An 18,984-nucleotide genomic window follows, 5' to 3' on the forward strand; every position below is an offset into this window, starting at 1 on the left:
TGAGATGAGGTAAATGTATTTTGTGACAAAGATATGAGTTTTGGGGGACCAGAGACCACAGTGCTATTTTTATTTTTATTCAGTGGGGAAAATAAAAATTCCTATGTTGAAGTCATAATCCCTAGTACCTCAGAATGTGGCTGTATTTAGAGACAGAGCCTTTAAAGAGATAATTAAGTTAAAGTGAGGTTGTAATGTGAGCCTTAATTCAGTATGACTGGTGTCCTTGTAAAAAGAGGAGACTAACAGGATGGCTGCTATCCAAAAGTCTACAAGCAATAAATGCTGGAGAGGGTGTGGAGAAAAAGGAACCCTCTTACACTGTTGGTGGGAATGCAAACTAGTACAGCCACTTTGGAGAACAGTGTGGAGATTTCTCAAAAAAACTGGACATAGGACTGCCATATGACCCAGCAATCCCACTGCTGGGTATACACACCGAGGAAACCAGAATTGAAAGAGACACGTGTATCCCAGTATTCATCGCAGCACTGTTTACAATAGCTAGGACCTGGAAGCAACCTAGATGTCCATCAGCAGATGAATGGATAAGGAAGCTGTGGTACATATACACAATGGAATATTACTCAGCCATTAAAAAGAATATATTCTAATCAGTTCTAATGAGGTGGATGAAACTGGAGCCTATTATACAGAGTGAAGTAAGCCAGAAAGAAAAATGCCAGTACAGTATACTAACGCATATATATGGAATTTAGTAAATCGGTAAAGATAACCCTGTATGCGAGACAGCAAAAGAGACACAGATGTATACAACAGTATTTTGGACTCTATGGGAGAGGGTGAGGGTGGGATGATATGGGAGAATGGCATTGAAGCATGTAAATTATCATATATGAAACGAATTGCCAGTCCAGGTTCGATGCATGATACAGGGTGCTCGGGGCTGGTGCACAGGGATGACCCAGAGGAATGGGATGGGGAGGGAGGTGGGAGCGGGGTTCTGGAAGGGGAACACATGTACACCCATGGGGGATTCATGTCAATATATGGCAAAACCAATACAATATTGTAAAGTAAAAAAATAGATAAATAAATAAATTTATAAAAAAAATAAAAAAATAAACTTTTCTAAGTGAGGGCATTAGAAAGGGGGAAAATCCATTAATATCATTGTTTGAAAGGGATATTTTTTAGCACAAAAAAATTTAGTAATGACAAAACTCATAAAGTCACTAAAATGGATCTGTTTGGCTATAAGAAAAATTCCCAACATTTGTCTTATTTTGTTGTAGATTAGGGAACACTTCATCATAAACTGGCATCAGTGCTGGGGAGCCCCTGGCTTAGAGAGCACATCCTTCTCAACATCACACTATTAGTGATTCACCAGACATTGTCCCTGAACCCCCAGATAACCCCTTTGGCACTACATTTGCTTAATTTACACCATATGACTTCCTTCAAATTTTACCACTGAAACTATGTAATTCCATCTCACCAGGCACTCCTAGCCAGAGGGAAAATAAACGGGAATAGTACAAGTTAATTTAGACAGAACTGCTGAATAATTATTTCTTAATTAACTTCAATTTTCATGGGAATCAGTGCTAATATTTAAAATACAAATACACATCTCTAGACTTAGTGCAACGCCATTGGTTAATTATCACCATCTCCATTAGCATCACTGCATGGGGTAGTAAGAAAGAAATCCGAACAGCAAAAACTCTCAGCAGATTCAGCAACCCACCTATACATAAGAAAGGCAGTGGAAATACCCGATACCCATTTATTCAAACAAATCATTCTCCTAAAATTACTAGGAGGAAAATTCTGTGATTGCATCCCAATGCGTGAGGTTGATAAATTTGTACTGTGTAACGTAGTGAAGCTACATTTCCTTTACATACCGTCACTGATTATATGCTGTCTAAACATTCATTATGTAACCAAAGCCCTCACTGATTCCTCTTTGGTGGATTTATTAAGACAGAAAATAGTCAGGGAGGAGTTTTCAAAGGTTAGTAAATAGGAAAGGCTACTGGGGTTTTCTGTAAGATACTTGGGTAATGATGGTGTATATGGTGTACCCAGATATATGGCCCTCTGAATTGTTTTAAATTAAAAATATTTTTAAATCAAGTAGACAGTACCTTGTGGCATGAAACCTGATTCTGATATACCTTCAGTATGAAGTACCCCAAAGAAACATGAAAAATATCCATTTTTGACTTGACTTAAGAGCAGTTTATAAGGAATCACTCTCTCTGGGCAACGGGCACTTATCAAATTGTACTGTGTGTAAAGCTGGCAAGACAGTGCTGTCCTAGAAGAAGTACCATGGCCTACTTTAGGAGCGTACCATCTCGGTGAGTTAGTTAGGGGGACCAATTTAACTTACCTGTTAATGCAGATCTTTGTAACCCTGGCTTTAAAACATCCAGAATTAAATGCACTAAATGAATCTGATTCCTTTCATAACTTTCATTATTGTGGGCTCTAAAAACTAAAATACAATTATGATATCATTTCATTCTCAGATTTTTTTTGTATAGAAAGGAAGATTAAAGCACTGAGAGAGAGCTATTTCCTCACAAAGTAGCAAAGTAACATCCACACTTCTGGGGCAAATTATGCTGGTTCCTAAACAGCATCAAAACAAAAGAGAGAAAAAGCAGATACCGTATTTATATCTAAATCTGTCCTTCTGTCTCAGTAACAAGCAAGCATCCTGACAAAACTTTTCCACACCCAAAGCTCACTCAGTATCAGACCTATTCACACTCCGCTGGCAGAGAGCAAACCAGATGACTCAGAGAATGCAGTTCCTTTCAAAGTGGGAAATTGGGGCGGGGCTAAAATGGCGGAGAAATAGGACGGGGAGACCACTCTCTCCCCCACAAATCTATTGAAAGAACATCTGAACGCTGAGCAAACTTCACAAAACTACTTCTAAACGCTGGCAGAGGACGTCAGGCATCCAGAAAGACTGCGCATTATCTTCGAAAGGAGGTAGGAGAAATTATAAAAGATAAAACGAGAGACAAAAGAGTTAGGGACGGAGACCCGTCCCGGGGAGGGAGTCGTAAAAGAGGAGAAATTTCCAAGCACCAGGAAACCCTCTCACCGGCGGGTTTGGGGGAAGATTTCGAATCTCGGAGGGCAACATAACTGGGAGAAAAAAATAAATAAAACCCACAGATTACGTGCCTAAAGGCAACTCCCAGCAAAGAACCCCAGACGCTCGCATCTGCCACCAGCAAGTGGGGGCTGAACGGAGAGGAGCAGGTGGCACTGCTTAGGGTAAGGATCGGGCCCGAATACCCTGAGAGCAATCTGAGGGAGCTAATGTGAGATAGCAACCTAAACTGTGGGACAGCCAGAGAGAGAGAACTATCCCGCGAAAAGCCCAAATATAACGTACTGCCGGCCCGCTCACAGAACAAAGGACTGAGCAATACCAGAGGAGAGCTAGCCGGCCGCGGATCGCCCCATCCCCCGCCGGACACAGAGAGCAGGCGGGACCAGCCAGAGCCAGAAAGGGGCAAACTCGGACCCAGAGAGGGCACTCCCTACCAAACTGCAAACAGGCTCCCAGTTTCTAAGCAAAGACTGCCTGAGATCCCAGAGGGTCGACAGCTGCCGGGAGGGTCGCAGCCAGAGACCAGCTCCCCAGAACTGACACAAAGCACACCAGAGCCGGGCACACCCATAAACCGAGGCAGGGACCAGGGAGGTGATAAGCCGCACTGCCCCAACAGGGGAGAGTGAGCTCGCCAAACTCCTGGCTGCCTGAGCTGCTCCGACCGGGAACGACACAAACCGCGGGCCCAACCGAGTCTGTGCCTTTGTGGAGTACCCGGGAACCTGAACCTGAACGGCTTAGACCTGAAAACTGCGCGCATCTCAGGGCCCACTCCCCGGCCGAGTAACCTGAAGCCTGAGCAGGGTAGACGGGGAAAGCACACACGCCTTGAGCGGGGGCGAACCCAGTGCGACTGAGACACTGCGAGCTCTCCACACACACGCCAGTGATATTGGTTTGCAGTGTTCCTCCCTCCCCACAGCACGACTGAACAAGCGAACCTAAAGAGACTACCTCCACCCCTTTGTGGCAGGGAGGAAATTAGACCCTGAAGAGACCTCTAAACAGAAGCCAAATAAACAGAGGGAAGCGCTTTGGAAGTGGCAGGCCAACAGATTAAAATCCCTGTAGTTAACACTGACTGCGTTTAAAGGGGCCTATAGATCTTGAAAAGTATAAGCAGGAACAAGGATCTATCTGAAACTGAAAAGACCCCACACTGCTCACAACAGCTCCAGAGAAAGTCCGGGATATCTATTTCTACTATTATCATTTTTTTTTTATTTTTTTCTTTCTTTTTTCTTTAAGTCCTCTATTACACCTTTCATTTTCATTTTCATAACACACTATTACCTTGCAAAAAAAAAACAACTCTACTTTTAAAGCAAACTGCATACATATATCTTATACTTTTTGTGTTTTCTTTTTTTACTGTTTTTTTTTCCTGTTTTACTTTTTTTTTTTACTGTTTCTTTTTTTTTTTTTTTTTTACCGTTTTACTGTTTTTTTCTTTTTATACTGTTTTCTTGTTTTCTTTTTTTATATTGTATTTTTTATAAGAGTCTAACCTCTACTCTAGATTTTTAATCATTGTTTTACATAGTTGATATCAATTTTGTACATTTGAGAATACAATCTTTAGTATCCATTTTTACTCAGGAGTGTGATTACTGGCTTGATTACTTTCTCCCCCTATTGACACTCTTTCTTCTCCCCCAGGGAACCTCTCTCTCCCACCCTCCTCCTTCTCTTCTCAACCCAAATCTGTGAATCTCAGAGGGTGTTCTGGGCACCGGAGAACATTTTGGGAACAGAATACTGCCCAGATCTCTCTCTCCCCTCTTGATTCCTCCCTTTCTACTCATCCTCACCTCTATTACCTTTCTCCCTCCCTCTATGTATCTCTGTGAAACTCTCTGAGGGTTCCAGACTGTGGAGAGCACAGAGGGAAGTGCTTACTGGCTAGACTGCTTTCTCCACGTTTGAGTCCCCCTCTTCTCCTCCTGGTCATCTCACCCCCCCCTTCACCTCTCCATATAACTCAGAGAACCTCTCTGGGTATCCCTCACTGTGGAGAATCTTTTCACCATTAACCTAAAAGTTTTATTATCGATGCTGTATGGATGGAGAAGTCTTGAGGCTACTGCAAGAATAAGACTGAAAGCCAGAGGAAACATTAATTAATAAGAGATCATCCAATAGCCTCCACATATACACTGAAACCAAGCTCCACCTAAGGGCCAATAAGTTCCAGAGCAAGACATACCACACAAATTCTCCAGCAATGCAGGAACATAGCCCTGAGCATCAATATATAGGCTGCCCAGAGTCACACCAAATCCATAGACATCTCAAAACTCAATACTGGACACTCCATTGCACTCTAGAGAGAAGAAATCCAGCTCGCCCACCAGAACACTGACACAAGCTCCCCCAACCAGGAAACCCTGACAAGCCACCCGCCCAACCCCACCCACAGTGAGGAACCTCCACAACAAAAAGGAACTTCTAACTACCAGAATACAAAAAGGCCACGCCTAACACAGCAATCTAAACAAGACGAAAAGGCAGAGAAATACTCAGCAAGTAAAGGAAATGAGAAATGCCCACCAAACCAAACAAAAGAGGAGGAGATAGGGAATCTATCTGAAAAAGAATTTAGAATAATGATAGTAAAAATGATCCAAAATCTTGAAAACAAAATGGAGTTACAGATAAATAGCCGGGAGACAAGGATTGAGAAGATGCAAGAAATGTTTGTCAAGGACCTAGAAGAAATAAAAAGCAGTCAATATATAATGAATAATGAAATAAATGAGATAAAAGACACTCTGGAGGGAACCAACAGTAGAATAACGGAGGCAGAATATAAGGTAAGTGAGGTAGAAGATAGAATGGTGGAAATAAATGAAGCAGAGAGAAAAAAAGGAAAAAGAATAAAAAGAAATGAGGAAAACCTCAGGGACCTTTGGGACAATATGAAACACCCCAACATTCGAATCAAAGGAGTCCCAGAAGAAGAAGATAAAAGGAAAGGCCATGAAAAAATACTCGAGGAGATAATAGTTGAAAATTTCCCTAAAATGGGGAAGGAAATAGTCACACAAGTCCAAGAAACCCAGAGAGTCTCAAACAGGATAAACCCAAGGCGAAACACCCCAAGACACATATTAATCAAATTAACAAAGATCAAACACAAAGAACAAATATTAAAAGCAGCAAGGGAAAAACAACAAATAACACACAAGGGGATCCCCATAAGGATAACAGCTGATCTTTCAATAGAAACTTTTCAGGCTAGAAGGGAATGGCAGGACATACTTAAAGTAATGAAAGAGAATAATCTACAACCCAGATTACTGTACCCAGCAAGGATCTCATTCAGATATGAAGGAGAATTCAAAAGCTTTACAGACAAGCAAGAGCTGAGGGAATTCAGCACCACCAAACCAGCTCTCCAGCAAATGCTAAAGGATCTTCTCTAAACAGGAAACACAGAATGTTTAAACACGAACTCAAAACAACAAAGTAAATGGCAATGGGATCATACTTATCAATAATTACCTTAAATGTAAATGGGTTGAATGCCCCAACCAAAAGACAAAGACTGGCTGATTGAATACAAAAACAAGACCCCTATATATGCTGTCTACAAGAGGCCCATCTCAAAACTAGGGACACATACAGACTGAAAGTGAAGGGATGGAAAAACATATTTCATGCAAACGGAGACCAAAAGAAAGCAGGAGTCGCAATACTCATTTCAGATAAAATAGACTTTAAAATAAAGGATGTGAAAAGGGACAAAGAAGGACACTACATAATGATCAAAGGATCAATCAAAGAAGAAGATGTAACAATTATAAATATATATGCACCCAACATAGGAGCACCACAATATATAAGGCAAATACTAACAAGTATGAAAGGGGAAATTAACAATAACACAATAATAGTGGGAGACTTTAATACTCCACTCACACATATGGATAGATCAACTAAACAGAAAATTAACAAGGAAACACAAACTTTAAATGATACAATAGACAAATTACATTTAATTGATATTTACAGGACTTTCCAAGCCAAAACAATCAATTTCACCTTTTTCTCAAGTGCACACAGAACTTTCTCCAGGATAGATCACATCCTGGGCCATAAATTTAGCCTTGGTAAATTCCAAAAAATTGAAATCATCCCAGCCATCTTCTCTGACCACAATGCAGTAAGATTAGACCTCAATTACAGCAAAAAAACTATTAAAAATTCCAACATATGGAGGCTAAACAACACGCTTCTGAAAAACCAACAAATCACAGAAGAAATAAAAAAATAAATCAAAATATGCATAGAAAAGAATGAAAATGAAAACACAACCACCGAAAACCTATGGCACACTGTAAAAGCAATGCTAAGGGGAAGATTCATAGCAATACAGGTGTACATCAAGAAACAAGAAAAACATCAAATAAATAAACTAACTCTACACCTAAAGCAACTAGAGAAGGAAGAAATGAAGAACCCCAGGGTTAGTAGAAGGAAAGAAATCTTAAAAATTAGGGCAGAAATAAATGCAAGAGAAACAAAAGAGACCATGGCAAAAATCAACAAAACTAAAAGCTGGTTTTTCAAGAAGATAAACAAAATTGACAAGCCATTAGCCAGACTCATCAAGAAACAAAGGGAGAAGAATCAGATCAACAAAATTAGAAATGAAAATGGAGAGATCACAACAGACTCCACAGAAATACAAAGGATCATAAGAGACTACTACCAACAGCTATATGCCAATAAAATGGACAACTTGGAAGAAATGGACAGATTCTTAGAAAAGTATAACTTTCCAAAACTGAACCAGGAAGAAATAGAAGATCTTAACAGACCCATCACAAGCACGGAAATTGAAACTGTAATCAAAAATCTTCCAGCAAACAAAAGCCCAGGACCAGACGGCTTCACAGTGGAATTCTACCAAAAATTTAGAGAAGAGCTAACACCTATCCTACTCAAACTCTTCCAGAAAACTGCAGAAGATGGTAAACTTCCAAACTCATTCTATAAGGCCACCATCACCCTAATTCCAAAACCAGACAAAGATGCCACAAAAAAAAGAAAACTACAGGCCAATATCACTGATGAACATAGATGCAAAAATCCTTAATAAAATTCTAGCAAACAGAATCCAACATCATATTAAAAAGATCATACATCATGACCAAGTGGGCTTTATCCCAGGAATGCAAGGTTTCTTTAACATCCGCAAATCAATCAATGTAATACACCACATTAACAAATTGAAAGATAAAAACCATATGATTATCTCAATAGATGCAGAAAAAGCCTCTGACAAAATTCAACATCCATTTATGATAAAAACCCTCCAGAAAGCAGGAATAGAAGGAACGTACCTCAACATAATAAAAGCTATATATGACAAACCCACAGCAAACATTATCCTCAATGGTGAAAAATTGAAAGCATTTCCCCTAAAGTCAGGAACAAGGCAAGGATGCCCACTTTCACCACTACTATTCAACATAGTTTTGGAAGTTTTGGCCACAGCAATCAGAGTGGAAAAAGAAATAAAAGGAATACAGATAGGAAAAGAAGAAGTAAAACTCTCACTGTTTGCAGATGACATGATCCTCTACATAGAAAACCCTAAAGATTGTACCAGAAAATTACTAGAGCTAATCAATGAATATAGTAAAGTTGCAGGATATAAAATTAACACACAGAAATCCCTTGCATTCCTATACTCCAATAATGAGAAAACAGAAAGAGAAATTAAGGAAAAAATACCATTAACCACTGGAACAAAAAGAATAAAAGACTTGGGAATATATCTACCTAAGAAACAAAAGACTTACATATAGAAAACTATAAAACACTGATGAAAGAAATCAAAGAGGACACAAATAGACAGAGAAATATACCGTGTTCATGGATTGGAAGAATTAATATAGTGAAAATGAGTATACTACCCAAAGCAATCTATAGATTCAGTGCAATCCCTATCAAGCTACCAATGGTATTTTTCACAGAACTAGAACAAATCATCTCACAATTTGTATGGAAATATAAGAAACCTCGTATAGCCAAAGCAATCTTGAGAAAGAAGAATGGAACTGGAGGAATGAACCTGCCTGACTTCAGGCTCTACTACAAAGCCACAGTCATCAAGACAGTATGGAACTGGCAAAAAGATAGAAATATAGATCAATGGAACAAAATAGAAAGCCCAGAGATAAACCCACGCACCTATGGACACCTTGTCTTCGACAAAGGAGGCAAGAATATACAATGGAGAAAAGACAATCTCTTTAACAAGTGGTGCTGGGAAAACTGGTCAACCACTTGTCAAAGAATGAAACTAGAACACTTCCTAACACCATACACAAAAATAAACTCAAAATGGATTAAAGATCTAAACGTAAGACCAGAAACTATAAAACTCCTAGAGGAAAACATAGGCAAAACACTCTCCGACATAAATCACAGCAGGATCCTCCATGACCCACCTCCCAGAATATTGAAAATAAAAGCAAAAATAAACAAACGGGACCTAATTAAACTTAAAAGCTTTTTCACAAAGAAGGAAACTATAAGCAAGGTGAAAAGACAGCCTTCAGAATGGGAGAAAAAATAGCAAATGAAGCAACAGACAAACAATTAATCTCTAAAATATACAAGCAACTCCTGCAGCTGAATTCCAGAAAAATAAACGACCCAATCAAAAAATGGGCCAAGGAACTAAACAGACATTTCTCCAAAGAAGACATGCAGATGGCTAACAAACCCATGAAAAAATGCTCAACATCACTCATTATTAGAGAAATGCAAATGAAAACCACAATGAGGTACCATTTCACACCAGTCAGAATGGCTGCTATCCAAAAGTCTACAAGCAATAAATGCTGGAGAGGGTGTGGAGAAAAGGGAACCCTCTTACACTGTTGGTGGGAATGCAAACTAGGACAGCCACTATGGAGAACAGTGTGGAGATTCCTTAAAAAACTGGGAATAGAACTGCCATATGACCCAGCAATCCCACTGCTGGGCATACACACCGAGGAAACCAGAATTGAAAGAGACGCGTGTACCCCAATGTTCATCGCAGCACTGTTTACAATAGCCAGGACATGGTAGAAACCTAGATGTCCATCAGCAGACGAATGGATAAGGAAGCTGTGGTACATATACACAGTGAAATATTACTCAGCCATTAAAAAAAATACATTCGAATCGGTTCTATTGAGATGGATGAAACTGGAGCCCATTATACAGAGTTGAGTAAGCCAGAAAGAAAAACACCAATACAGTATACTAATGTGTATATATGGAATTTGAAAGATGGTAATGATAACCCTATATGCGAGACAGAATAAGAGACACAGATGCATAGAACAGTCTTATGGACTCTGAGGGAGAAGATGAGGGTGGGACGTTCTGGGACAATAGCATTGAAACATGTATATTATCATATGTGAAACAGAACACCATTCCATGTTTGATGCATGACACAAATGCTCAGGCCTGGGGTAATGGGATGACCCAGAGGGATGGGATGGGGAGGGAGGTGGGAGGGGGGTTTAGGATGGGGAACACATGTAAACCCATGGCTGATTCATGTCAATGCATGGCAAAAACTACTACAAAATTGTAAAGTAATTAGCCCCCAACTAAAATAAATAAATTTATTAAAATAAAAAAAACCCAAACAAAGTGGGAAATTGATGCTGATTAAATGGTGAACCGGAGAAGGCAATGGCACCCCACTCCTGTACCCTTTCCTGGAAAATCCCATGGAAGGAGGAGCCTGGTAGGCTACAGTCCATGGGGTCGCTAAGAGTCGGACACGACTGAGCGACTTCACTTTCACTTTTCCCTCTCATGCACTGGAGAAGGAAATGGCAATCCACTCCAGTATTCTTGCCTGGAGAATCCCAGGGACGGCGGAGCCTGGTGGGCTGCCGTCTATGGGGTCACACAGAGTTGGACACGACTGAAGCAACTTAGCAGCAGCAGTAGCTGCAAATGGTGAACCTATTGTCAGGGCCTGATGAGAAGAGCTTAAGAGTACCCACAAATGTGATTAAAAAAAAAAAAAAGAAAAAGAGGAGACTAAGACATCGACAATGCAGACAGAGGGGCCACCATGTGAGGACACATCAAAATGCTGGCCATCTATCTGCAAGCCAAGGAGTGAGGCTCAGAAGTCAAGCTTGCTAACACCTTGATCTTGGACTTCAACACTCCAGAATTGTAAGAAAATGATTTTCAGTTGTTTAAATGACCCAGTCTGTGATATTTTGTTATGGCGACTCTAACAAGCTAATACAGATGGATAAAGGATATTAACAGAGAGAATCCAAATGGCTCTTAACCATATTTTGGTTGTTTTTCACTCTTGACATTTGTATTTATGGAATTGGGTGAAAATGGCCAATATCATTGTTCTCTTCACCTTAGATAAATTCCTGGAGAGGAAAAAAGACTGCTTTTAAAAATAAAAGGTCAAAGCTCACACATGCTTTCTGGAACTCACCGTAGATATGTAAGATGAATTTCTTGGTGATGACTTCAGATTCCTTTTGGTTTATCAGGGCTTTGTATGAACCAGCATCTTTCAGAGTCAGCTTGTTAATAGACAAAGAGTTGTTTTCTGTGATGTTTATTCGCCCTTGATAGCTTTTGTCTATAAACAAAATATTTCCACTTGGGAATGCTACAGCAAAAGGGTTTTGGGGACCATTCCAGGTGATGTGCTCAATTTCTGCATCCACTGAAATGTTCAGGGAGAGAATCGCTGAACCCCCTAGAATGCCTTTCATCACTGTTGAGGCTGAGTCCTTTTCAGAGGCTCCTTGCCCTGCAGAGACAAAAGAGGGATTTGGAGAAGCAGCTGGGATCTTCTAGCCAGCATTCATTCATTTGTTTTTTTATTCATGCATGCATGCATGCAGTCATTCATTCATTCTAAAAACACATGTTGATAATAAATGCTAGATGTTGAGAAATGAGATGATATTTTGGCAGTCCTCCTTCTAGGTCCATTGCTTAGCAAGGTTATTCATTCACTCACCTGACATTCTCTCTCATGAATGTAGCTACAATAATCAGTACAAAAGACCTTATAGGCTTCTATTCCACAAGGAAATGAGAATAGTGACTTTGGATGAATTTCTGAATTTCCCTGAGAATCAGTTTACTCATCTATAAGCTAGAAATGATCCACCTGTACCATCTTCCTCAAGAAATGTGTTAGAGATGAAATAAAATCAGGTTGCTGTAAATCATAAAGGACTAATGAAGTGAAAAAGCAGCACCTTTAAAAAAACAAGATGTATTGTTGGATGACTAAACCGGTGGATAGATGAATAGGTGTGTGATATAGCAAGAAAAGTAAAACCCCAATGGGAGAACTGAGATGGGAGGTATCTGAGTGTTCACTGCAAAATTCTTTCCAGTTTTCTGTTTGTTTGAGAGTTTTCATAATAAAATATTGGGAACAAAAAAAACATCTTTCACCTCTATTATCACCTTACCTTTTCCTTTATGTCCAGGGAATCTCAGCTTAACTTTGGCTTGGTCAGGAAAATCTGGTCTATCCTTGGGAAAAAGGCTTGGGGTTGGGAATAGTAGGTAGCATTGATTAAGCACCTGATTTCCTCATCTCAGGAAAGACTCAGATCACTGATAACCATTGTTTCCAAGGCTTCCAGAGGTCTGACATTTGGCTACAGCAGCTTATTTCCTTGGAGAGGCCTTGCGAGTTCTGCTGAGTGACTCCAGCCTGGATTCCCAGATTTCAGGCTTCTAAGGCTCTCAAGAGCACTCTGTAAACCCTAGACTAAATCAGATGGGTTCAGGACTCAGACTATTCCCACTAGGAATTTTGGGTGGAAATATATGTAGAGAATGTTGGAGAGAGTGGAGAGGCCAAAGAATAGCTGGGAGGGATGAGAAAAGTTTGAAGTGTGTTCTTAAAGCCTAAAGGTCACAGAAAACACAGACGCAGAGCGGAGGCTGGTGCAGGCCAGGGGAGTGGTCTCTGCCCAGATCCCCATCAGCTGAGCACTTGGACCTTCTGGAGAGGCTGCCAGGGAGGACACAGGACTAGACGCCCTGGACGTGAGAGGGTCTGTTCAGGTAGACTCTGGGACAGATTCAGAAGACAGAAGCTCAGCTGATATGATGGTGGTTTGAGGTTGTCTAAAAGAGCTCTTGTCATCCAGAAGACCCTGCTTATGATTGCTATGTGTATGTTAGGCACTTTGTAGAAATCAGTCATTTGAATTCTCAAAATGAATCTCATAAGCAGCCCTTTTTTTTTCTGATAAGGAACTGAAACTTAGAGAGTTTAAGCCACTTGACTGAGATTACAGGGTTGATCAGTGGGAGAACCCAGATTCTGGGTAGATGATATCCTGGGGTATAGAGGCTGGGAGCACTGACTACCCCATCCTGGGAGCCCAGAAAGTGGTAGGTCTTGGCTGGGAGCATATGGATGTGTCTTGACCTTGTCTCTCCTCACAACAATGGTAAACAAAAACTCACACATGTCAGTGGGAAGAGTAGGATGGGGTTCCCACAGGTTAGATCCTATTTCAGCGAGCAGTGCTACATAGGTCCCATACAGGAGTTGCAGAGATGATCCATCTTATCTTGAACTACATCGTTTGATAAATTATTAAAGGGAGGGTTTAAGGACTGTGATAACTGAATTTGACCTGCCTATCCTTTAATATTTTCTGAATAATGTACTTATAACAGTGATTATTATAATAACAAACATAGCTTCCACCAACTGTATGCCAAGCATTTACACATACATCCTTAATCTATGAAACAGTCTTGCATAGTACATCTTATTGTTTGTATTCTACACTTAAGAAACAGAGGCTCACACACCTGATAAATGATGGAACAAGGACTTAATTTCGAATATTCCTTATATTAAAGCTGGGGGCAGGGGGTTGGACTTGTTTACCCTACTGCCTCCTAAGTTCCTGAAATCACTCCTTGGAAACACGGAAGCATCAAGAAAACTGCCTTCTAGACCAAAACAGTGAGGCTTCAGGTCACCCTAACTGGTTGTGTCAGACAGAGCGAGATGTCTCTTTGTCCTGAACTGTTTGAAATTCTCTGTGTTGACCATCTGGACGGCGTTGAATGTGGCTAATTCCAGGTTTATCCAACACAACCAGGAAGCACCCCAAGAGTGAGTGTAAATAGCCTTGCTGCTACTGTGTTGTTATGGTGAACAAAGATGAAATAGAGAGTGAAGAGAGATTAGACTAGGCTCTCTCTACCCCTATACCTGCATCTGAGAGTTTTCTAGAGTTCTCCTCACTGCCAAGCCACTAACTTCATCCTTACTGCTGTCAGGTCACTAGTGCTCCTGCATTATCCTCCCTAAATCCCTGATGAGGAAGCAGAATTCCAGAGGGACAGTAGCTGCCACTGTGTCAGTGGTTGAGACCCTCCCTGGGTACTGGGTCAGCTCTGCCCACTGGAGAGAGGTGGCTCAGACCATGCTTCTGAGAAATTTCCCCAGAAACTAGCAGAAATTGGGCCTTCATGGGGAGGTAGAATTTGGGGAGAAAGGATATTCAAATAGAAGCCAACTAGCTAAGGGCCACCAGACCAACTCCAGATCCCCAGTGAAGCCTCCAAACATGTGATAAACAAGGCAGGATATAAAAAGAAGCTCCAGCAGTCCTATCCTTCCCTTGGAAACTGGTAGGTGGTTTGTTATCAGGACAAGTTTCCTGTATCCCTCTGTTGGTCTTACCCACATTGCATAGGGAACAAACTCATCGTGCAGCATTTCTTATCCTGAAAATGTGAGAGCGAGAGGAATAGAGTCTGAACCTGAGGTTACTTGAGTCTGGGGCTAGAAATTCACCTACTCATGGTGTGTAACTATGTATACTCACACACACACACATACACACACACACACACAGAACTCACAGTAAGGTGGAACCCACACAAAAATTACCAAAAGAAGACAGTTTCTTGCTTTTAACGACTAGTGCTGTGTGCCATGCTCAGTTGCTCAGTCATGTCCGAATCTTTGTGACCCCAAGGACTGTAGTCCACCAGGTTCCTCTGTCCATGGAATTTTTCAGTCAAGAATACTGGAGTGGGCTGCCATTTCCTCATCTAGGAGATCTTCCCAGCCCTGGGATGGAACCTGCAGCTCCTGCGGCTCCTGCATTGGCAGGTAGATTCTTTACCACTGTGCCACTTGGGAAGCCCTTAAATAACTAGAATCCCCAGCAAAAATGTGACCAGCCTCATGGGAATACCAGTGGCCACAGTGTGGACTTACCCATGAGCAGGAAGAGGAGAGGAGTCCATACATAGGGAGAGAATGTGTGTGGTTGACTCTTCGGTGGCTTATTGGAGAAAGGGTGCAGAGCCCAGTCATCTGCACGTCTCCTTGGGCTCGCCATGATGATCTACTTTCAGATCACAGGCTAAAGGAGGAAGCACTTACCACAGCTTCCGCAACTGTGTGTGTGTGTGTGTCCCAGCGAGGGCTGTTTATACCCAGCACCAGACTCCTCCCATATGCTCAGGCTATGGTAGAGCTCCCAAGTCTATTATTAACCTTCACAGTACTTGCAAACTTATAACGGGCATAACTTGCTTCAGTCTCAGGAGGCTTAGTTTCTCAACTTGGCTCTGAAGATGCCCCTTAAAGATCTCTACCTCCTGCTGGAGATAACTAATACATTCCCTGGTGTAATCAACTCTTCTTGAGTATGAGATGGATTTAGTGACTTGCTTCTAGTGAGTAGAATGTGGCAGAAGGGATGGGATGTGGCTTCCATTTTGGGCTGACCCTCTCTACCCTCCCTTCACACCCCCATCCTTCCCTGACCTCATGCAAGGAGATAGGTATTATGTTGTAAGGATGGCCTGCAGTCAGCAAGGAACTAATGTCAATAGTTGATGAGCCCTTGAGGCCTTCCAAGAGCCATGGAGATGAAATTGGAAGTGAACCCTCCCCTGGGAGGGCCTTGAAATGACTGTAGTCCTGACTGACACCTTGACTGTAGCTTAGTGAGGGACTGTGAGCCAGAGGTGCCCAGGTAAGCTGTGCCTAGATTTTTGATCCATAGAAACTGTGGGATAATAAATGTTTAGTTTTAAGCTGCCAAGTTTCATAATTGGTTACATAGCAGTGGATAAATAATACAATGATCCAACAAATTCCCTACTTTGCTTAAGCCAGTTTGTGTTGAGTTCCTGGCAGTGCAACTGAAAGACTTTTAGCTAATCTGGAAAAAGCACCAGGGAAACTGCACTGAGGATGGATATTGTAAGTGACAGTTGTATAATCGACTGCGTTGAGAAGGTAGGTTGTCAGTTCAGTCACTCAGTTGTGTCCAGTTCTTTGCAACCCCATGGACAGCAGCACCCCAGGCTTCCCTGTCCATCACCAACTCCCAGAGCTTGCTCAAACTCATGTCCATCGAGTCGGTGATGCCATCCAACTAGCTCATCCTCTATTGTCCCCTTCTCCTGCCTTCAATCTTTCCCAGCATCAGGGTCTTTTCCAATGCTGTCAGTGATGTCAGTTCTTCATATCAGGTGGCCAAAGTATTGGAGCTTCAGCTTCAGCATCAGTCTTTCCATTGAACATTCAGGACTGATTTACTTTAGGATTGACTGGTTTGATCTCCTTGCAGTCCAAAGGACTCTCAAGAGTCTTCTCCAACACCACAGTTCAAAAGCATCAATTCTTTAGTGCTCAGCTTTCTTTATGGTCCAACTCTCACATCCATCCATATATGACTACTGGAAAAACCATAGCTTTGACTAGACAGACCTCTGTCAGAAAAGTGATGTCTCTGCTTTTTAATATGCTGTCTAGGTTGGTCATAGCTTTACTTCCAAGATGCTAGTATCTTTTAATTTCATGGCTGCAGTCACCATCTGCAGTGCTTTTGGAGCCCAAGAAAATAAAGTCTGTCACTGTTTCCATTATTTCCCCATCTATTTGCCATGAAGTGATGGGACCAGATGTCATGATCGTAGTTTTTTGAATGTTGAGTTTTAAGTCAGCTTTTTCATTCTCCTCTTTCACTTTCATCAGGAGGCTTTTTAGTTCCTCCTTGCTTTCTGCCATAAGGGTGGTGTCATCTGAATATCTGAGATTATTGATATTTCTTCTGGCAATCTTGATTTCAGCTTGTGCTTCATCCATTCCAGCATTTCTCATGATGGACTCTGCAAGATGAACTTATATAAGTTAAATAAGCACAGTGACAATATACAGCCTTGACATACTCCTTTCCCGATTTGGAACCAGTCTGTTTTTCCATGTCCAGTTCTAGCTGTTGCTTCTTGACCTGCATACAGATTTCTCAGGAGGCAGGTCAGGTGGTCTGGTATTCCCATCTCTTGAAGAATTTTCCACAGTTTGTTGTGATTCACACAGTCCAATAAAGCAGAAGTAGATTTTTTCTGTAGCTCTCTTGCTTTTTTTTTTTTTTTTTAAGATTCAACGGATGTTGACAATACAATCTCTGGTTCCTCTGCCTTTTCTAAATCCAACTTGAACATCTGGAAGTTCTCAGTTTGTGTACTGTTGAAGCTTCGCTTGGAGAATTTTGAGCATTACTTCGCTATCGTGTGAGATGTGTGCAATTGTGTGGTAGTTTGAACATTCTTTGGCATTGCCCTTTGTTGGGATTGGAATGAAAACTGACCTTTTCCAGTCTCTGTGGCCACTGCTAAGTTTCCCAAATTTGCTGGCATACTGAGTATAGCACTTTATAGCATCATCTTTTAGAATTTGAAAGAGTTCAACTGGAATTCCATCACCTCCACTAGCTTTGTTCGTAGTGATGCTTCCTAAGGCCCAGTTGACTTTGCATTCCAGGATGTCTGGCTATAGGTGAGTGATCACACCATCATAGTTATCTGAGTCATTAGGATCTTTTTTGTATAGTTCTTCTGTGTATTCTTGCCACCTCTTCTTAATATTTTCTGCTTCTATTGGGTCCATACCGTGTCTGTCCTTTATTGTGCCCATCTTTGCATGAAGTATTCCCTTGGTATCTCTGACTTTCTTGAAGAGATCTCTAGTCTTCCATTCCATTATTTTCCTCTATTTCTTTGCATTGATCACTTTAGGAGGCTTTCTTATCTCTCCTTGCTATTCTTTGGAACTCTACATTCAGATGGGTGTATCTGTTCTTTTCTTTTCGCCTTCGCCTTTAGCTTCTCATCTTTTCTCAACTATTTGTAAGGCCTCCTCAGGCAAACATTTTGCCTTTTGCATTTCTTTTTCTTGGGGATGGTCTTGATCACTTTGTTGAGTATGTACAATTGCCTCCTGTACAATGTCACAAACCTCCATCCATGGTTCTTCAGGTACTCTGTCTATTAGATCTAATCCCTTGAATTCATTTGTCACTTCCACTGTATAATCGTAAGGGATTTGATTTAGGTCATACCTGAATGATCTAGAAGTTATCCCTACTTTCTTCAGTTTAAGTCTGAATTTTGCAGTAAGGAGTTCATGATCTGAGCCACAGTCAGCTCCTGGTCTTGTTTTTGCTGACTGTATAGAGCTTCTCCATTTTCTGTTGCAAAGAATATAACCAATCTGATTTCAGTATTGACCATCTGGTGATGTCCATGTGTAGAGTCATCTCTTGTGTTGTTGGAAGAGAGTGTTTGCTATGACTGGTGTTTTCTCTTGGCAAAACTCTGTTAGCCTTTGTGCTGCTTCATTTTGTACTCCAAGGCCAAACTTGCCTGTTACTCCAGGTATCTCTTGACTTCCTACTTTTGCATTCCAGGCCCCTATGATGAAAAGGACATCTTTTTTTGGTGTTAGTTCTAGAAGGTCTTATAGGTCATCATAAAACCGTTCAGCTTCAGCTTCTTCAGCATTAGTGGTTGGGGCA

General features: G+C 41.2%; 1 protein-coding gene across 2 annotated transcripts in view; it reads right to left on the reverse strand.

Moving 5' to 3' along the window:
- LY9 (lymphocyte antigen 9) overlaps nt 1-15,579 on the reverse strand; it is a 35,628-nt gene extending 20,049 nt beyond the window's left edge. Inside the window, exons 1-3 of one of the 2 annotated variants that reach the window (XM_081491649.1) lie at nt 15,390-15,579; nt 15,057-15,269; nt 11,598-11,921 (exon numbers count right to left, since the gene is read on the reverse strand). In XM_081491649.1, the coding sequence (XP_081347775.1) occupies nt 11,598-11,883 (286 nt within the window). In that variant the 5' untranslated portion in view covers nt 11,884-11,921; nt 15,057-15,269; nt 15,390-15,579. The remainder of the gene's footprint in view (nt 1-11,597; nt 11,922-15,056; nt 15,270-15,389) is intronic. The other variant, XM_081491648.1, reaches the window with a different exon arrangement.
- Between the last annotated feature and the right edge of the window lie 3,405 nt (nt 15,580-18,984).

The sequence above is a fragment of the Giraffa tippelskirchi genome, chromosome 5 (assembly GCF_054371585.1).
Source record: "Giraffa tippelskirchi isolate mGirTip1 chromosome 5, T2T-mGirTip1v1.2.pri, whole genome shotgun sequence".
Taxonomy (NCBI): domain Eukaryota; kingdom Metazoa; phylum Chordata; class Mammalia; order Artiodactyla; family Giraffidae; genus Giraffa; species Giraffa tippelskirchi.